General features: G+C 41.9%; 1 protein-coding gene across 1 annotated transcript in view; it reads right to left on the reverse strand.

The window, feature by feature from the left end:
• olfm3a (olfactomedin 3a) overlaps positions 1-3,226 on the reverse strand; it is a gene marked incomplete at its 5' end in the record, with an annotated part of 51,235 nt that extends 48,009 nt beyond the window's left edge. The window contains 2 exon segments of the mRNA XM_084325935.1: positions 3,159-3,202; positions 3,205-3,226. Coding sequence (XP_084182061.1) covers positions 3,159-3,202; positions 3,205-3,226 — 66 coding nt within the window.
• Between the last annotated feature and the right edge of the window lie 2,774 nt (positions 3,227-6,000).

The following is a 6,000-nucleotide window of genomic DNA, read 5'->3' on the forward strand; positions in this document are numbered from 1 at the left end:
CCATTCAGCATTTTACTTACAAGTATAAAGGTTCTTGACATTGAATGTACTAAAAGTCGAGGATATTATTTTAGTCCTTTTCAACAAGTTCTTTGACATCCCCTAAACAAGTTTTTTTTTGCTGAAAATATATGCATTCTAGCAGCCACTACCCTCTGTTTCAGTCCTGTTCTCATTGGCCTGTTTCTGTGCCTGTAACGACTAACGAGAGAGACACTTGTATTGTACATCTAGTGCACAAGCCTGTACCATTGAACGAAATTCAGATCAAACTGTCAAACTAGACGTTTCAGAGCAAATATGACTCAAGATCCAGCAATAGCATGTCAAACTTACCATTAAGGATGTTGTCAGAAACCTATTCAAATACACTCAAACATATTCAGGTTCAACTTTAGGCAGAAAAGAGAAGATTTACGAGCGAGCCACCATTTTGTACATGCACATCATACAGTACATGCATGCTATTAACTAAGGCGATTGTGGCTGCAATAATCTGAATGGCTTGTTTCAAGAGGGAGGATTCTTGTCACAGCTGAACAGCAGAAACAGCATTATGTAAGGGATAATGTATACAAGGTCATTGTCGCAAAATAATTGACCGACAGTGTTCTAAATGCAGTGAATTTCAATTATTTTGCGACAATGACAGAGTATAGCTATACATTATCCGGCTTATTACATGGCTAACTTACTAACAATATACCTAATTCTTTTTACACCATCGACAAGACGAGATCATATGCAGACGCAGTTGTTCTGTGGCTCCTCTGTCATCGGCAGGTGTGGACGTGATTGAACCTGATGTAGTGCAGCTGTGCGAGATAAAGCTGGGAACGAGGTTATAGCTTTCGTGACTGCGATCAAAATGCTTGATTGTGATTGGTCAATAGCGCTCTGTTGCCCATAACAGCGGTCATTATTACTTGTTGCCCATGATAGCGGTCAGTTATCGAGAAATAATTGACTGCTTCTAGGGGTAACGGAGCGCTATTGACCAATCACAATCAAGCATTTTGGCGAATGTTAAAACGCCATGTAATAAGTGTACATATTTGAAGTGTTCTCAGTGTTGGGATAACCCCTCAGTCTGTACAAAGAATGCAAAACAAAGGCAACTGAAATTTTCACAATAGGGCCCCTTTAGGTATAAGCACAGATTCTATGTGATAGTCTTTATTTCAATGCTTAGGAACATTCATTCCCTGATGCATTGACCTCTGAACGTTGTGTTCAAGTGGTAGGTGGCGGTCCGGACTGGCTGCATCTGATTATCTACACTACAACTGTAATTCATTATCACAAGCAAAATATTTTTCTTCACAAACTATAGTTTCTAAGGTTTCATTAATTTGAATAGGAATACTCAATTACTTCCCACTTCTTTATACATGCTGGTAGAGCATTTACACTTGTTTATTCATAGGTTGGACAATAAATGGAAAAACCTTTCAGGCCATACATTTTTCAATATTAGAATTTTGAGGGAAATTGGCTTCCTGAATTGGTTGAACCAAGATTTAAGTGGCCCCAAATCTGTCAGACACAGGACTAAAATGAAGCCTAGATAATATAAACCTATACTGTATAGAGGCCTACAATAGGAAATGGATGGAAAATGCCATCACATGAACACAGCTGTGACTGCAAGTGTTGACAGTAGTGAGTGACAGCTTCTGCAGGTGTTCGTAACGTGATTTGAAGCTATGCACGGTCTGCTTGTTGCTGTTCAGATTGTGCATTCTGCAGCAGAGCAGAGGGACCTTGGGGGCTGTAATTCTAGCTTGTAATTCTGCTCATATAGTGTCAGTATCCCCAATTCTTCAACAATTTCTGGCTGTAGCCTATATGGCATTGGTTTAATGAAAAAGGAGATTTGCTAAAATGCTGTTGCATTTTGAATGGTTGTCTTAGATTGTGGCAAATTAAACAGAAAGAAATAACTATAGAGGATGCAAAAATTGCATTCCTAAAATATGACATTAGAGTGAATATCTTGCTTAATTTATGGTGAAGAACCACGTTACTAAGTAACTTTCAATAATCAACGTTACACATTTCTTTTTTTGGGGTCATTTTCTATGCTTGCCACTGCCCCTGCTTTATAATACTGTGTAACTGTATGCATGCAGCAGCACTTTCATTAGTCGAATTTCAGCACCAGGGAATGGACAGCTCCACCTCCACACTCCTTGCATTGACGCACAAGCCCTGGGCCACACATCTGTGTGCGTGCAGAGGACCCTCCAATTGATTTTTCCATTAATCATGTGGAACTTTAAGCTACAGCCGACATGAGTATAGGGTACAATACAGGAGTTGGCAGCCTCGGTCATGGATAGGTTAAATGTTTAGCTCCTGAGCATAAAACCACAGCCCTGTGCTTGCTGTTATATAAATACCCCTACTAATTCAATCCGAAGTTTAAAACATTTATGTGGCACAATTATTTTCAGCATCGGCGGGTTAATGACATTGAACTATCTCAACCTGGTTGCCTATTAATGTCTGCAGCAAAATCTCAATACTTCGATAGCCTATACCTGCAATCAGGTAGCGCGCATGCAACCAAGCACAACCCACACAAGTGTATAGGCGTAATTGGTAACGAGCAATCGCCTATTAATTAAAAGGCTAACGTGATTTAAAATGTTGTAGATTAAAGGGGAACTATGCCCAATTTAAGATTTCATATATGCATGATATTCCTGTGGTCCAAGACAGTCGGAGAATATTAGTGAACAGAACAACTCTCTCAAAAACGAATTCATGAGGTCATAAAGTCTGGAGCTGCTCCGATTGGTAAACATGACACTGAGGACACCCAGGGGAATGCTCTAAGCGTGCGGCACATTTTTGTTTCAGAACTGAGAAGAACACTATTATAGTATAGAATAAAGTTAATTTGGTTATAAAAACTCGAAGACACATTCTGTGGAGCCACAAAATCAGAGCAGCTCATGTTCACAAATATTGATTGAACTTCCCTGGCTGCGCCAGCATTAGAAATGACACCTTTTAAATGTTAATCTGGGTGGTTCCCCTGTTAACGATTGAGGAGATCGCAGGTGACAGTCAACAGTCAACATGACCACTACAGTCTGAACAACAACAACAACAACATGCCAAAATAAAGTATACCAGTCAGGAGAACTCACCATAGACGGATATAATCCGAAGATAGCGAGTAAGAGCACGGGTATAGGACACTCAACAGGACCCGCATCCTGACGGGCTCCGTAGTCGGACTTTTCTCCTCTTATTCAGGTGTACTGTTAGTCCCTCCTCACTATGGAGCTATATTATAATATTAACCTCACTGCGGGACCGGGAGCGCGTCGTTACTGGTGTCTGTGTGCCCGCTGTTCAGAGAGAGAGAGCGCTCCACCGGCGGCACAAGAGACACGCATCCGCAGACAGTCATCACACAGTACCACTCCGTGGGGCTCTTTGCGTGAAGACGGCGCCGTGCAAGCGAGAAGAGCCGAGAGAGAGAGGGAGAGGGAGAGAGAGAGAGAGAGAGAGAGAGATAGAGAGAGAGAGAGAGAGAGAGAGAGAGAGAGAGAGAGAGAGAGAGAGATAGAGAGAGAGAGAGAGAGAGAGAGAGAGAGAGAGAGAGAGAGAGAGAGAGAGAGAGAGAGCGAGAGAGAGAGAGAGAGAGAGAGAGAGAGAGGGGGGGGGGAGAGAGAGAGAGAGAGAGAGAGAGAGAGAGAGAGAGAGAGAGAGAGAGAGAGAGAGAGAGAGAAGAGAGAGAGAGAGAGAGAGAGAGATAAAGAAAGTTTGGAGCAGAGAGAAATATTGTGAATTCGAAGACTGCAGGGGAGGCGCTTCTTGCACAAGTATACGGTATGACGTAATTTAGTGGGTTTTGTAGAGAAAAAATCATTCTTCACGTTTTAGATGTAGGTGCCAGCAGGAGTCAGGACCTAGTGGCACTGGTACCAGCAGCACCACTCCCCATGCCTCACTATCTGAGCAGTGTGTGTGTGTGTGTGTGTGTGTGGGGGGGGGGGGGGGGGGGGGGGGGGGGGGGGGATATATGGAGGATGATGGGGGCATAAGTGCTTCTACCCTCTGGGTTCTAGAAATAAGATGGTCTAGGTATTTCATGCCTATGCATTTTAATTCCATTTGAGGAGTGATGTTGAGATGACACGCTTCTTACAAGTCAAATTAATAATCACCATAATTAGGTAAGACCTATGAAGTGTCTACTTGTTACTTTTTGGTAAAGGTGGGGCTTAAGTGTAGGGGGCGGGGCAAACATAGACCAATGAAAGCAGATCTCCCCACATTATTCAAGATTCAAGAGTTTTGTTCACAGATCAGTGTTCTGATGGCCTGGGGGAAGAAGCTGAGTCTTTAGGGCTAGATCCACAAAGAATGGATTGCACGGAGAAAGTTGCACCCTTACTTAAAATTCATTATGAATTGAAAATGGGGGACCCTGATGTAAACAAGACGAAAGTCTTTCTCTGGTCTGCATCCCCTTAACAATTGTGTGTATTGAACCGTACTGTATTGTACCCATTCTGCAATCTTCTGTTAATAAAATGTTCATTCAATCAATCAATCAATCAATCTGTTTTTGTGATTGATTGAATGAAAACTTTATTAACAGATTGCAGAATGGGTACAATACAGTACGGCTCAATACACACAATTGTTAAGGGGATGCAGACCAGAGAAAGACTTTCGTCTTGTTTACATCAGGGTCCCCCATTTTCAATTCATAATGAATTTTAAGTAAGGGTGCAACTTGCTCCGTGCAATCCATTCTTTGTCTCTCTGTTCTTGCTGTGTGTATGCGGAGGCGCTTGCCTGACCGCAGCAGCTTGAACAGGCTATTGTTGGGGTGGTGAGGGTCCTTCATTATTCTGCAGGCTCTGGATTTTCACCTCCTGTTGTACAAGTCCTGCAGGGGTAGTAATGCAATACCTGTAGTACGCTCTGCTGAGCGCACTACTCTCTGTACAGAGCCTTCCTGTCCTGGGCATTGCAGTTGCCAAACCAGGCAGTGATGTTCCCATTCAGGATGCTCTCCACAGCCCCAGAGTAGAAGGACTGGAAAATCTTCCCTGATACTTTGAATTTCCTGAGTTGTCTCAGGTGGTAGAGGGGCTGTGTCTGTGTGTGTTGTCCATGTCAGGTCCTCTGTGATGTGGACTCCCAGGTACTTAAAACTGCTCACCCTGTCCACGATATTCCCATTTATCCACAGTGGCGTGCGTGACGGTGTCCCCTGCTGTATTCTCCTAAAATCCACGATCAGCTCCTTGGTCTTACCAATGTTCAGGAGTAGGCTGTTATCCTGGCACCAGAGTGGCAGGACATTAACCTCTTCCATTATTCCTATTACCCTATTACAACTAGGGATGTCCGATATTATCGGCCGATATCGGCATTAAAATGTGATATCGGAAAATATCGGTATTGTTTTTTTTTTTTTTTTTTTTACATTTCTATAACCTTTATTTACCCAGGCAAGCAAGTAAGAACAAATTCATATATCGGTATCGGTTGATATCAGTTGATATCGGTATCGGAAATTAAGAGTTGGACAATATCGGTATATCGGTATTGGTAAAAAAGCCAATATCGAGCATCCCTAATTACAACCATCTAATATACACTTAAGTTCTACTCTGTACTATACACACTGAGTACTACTATACACACAGAGTACTACTATGTACTATATAAGAATACTACTATGTACGATATACACTAAATACTACTATCTATACACGATGAGTACTACTATGTACTATACACACACACTGAATACTACTATGTACGATATACACTAAATACTACTATGTACTATACACGATGAGTACTACTATGTACTATACATGATGAGTACTAATATGTACTATCCCTTTCATGCATGAATTAATTTTTTTTTTAGAATGTGTCCTGTCAGTGTACATGTCCATTTGTGTTTCTGTGCCTTTTTATGTTCCATGTATGGACCACAATGGAAACAAGCCTTGGCTT

The sequence above is a fragment of the Notolepis coatsorum genome (assembly GCF_963971535.1).
Source record: "Notolepis coatsorum genome assembly, chromosome: 12".
NCBI classification, from domain to species: Eukaryota; Metazoa; Chordata; class Actinopteri; order Aulopiformes; family Paralepididae; genus Notolepis; species Notolepis coatsorum.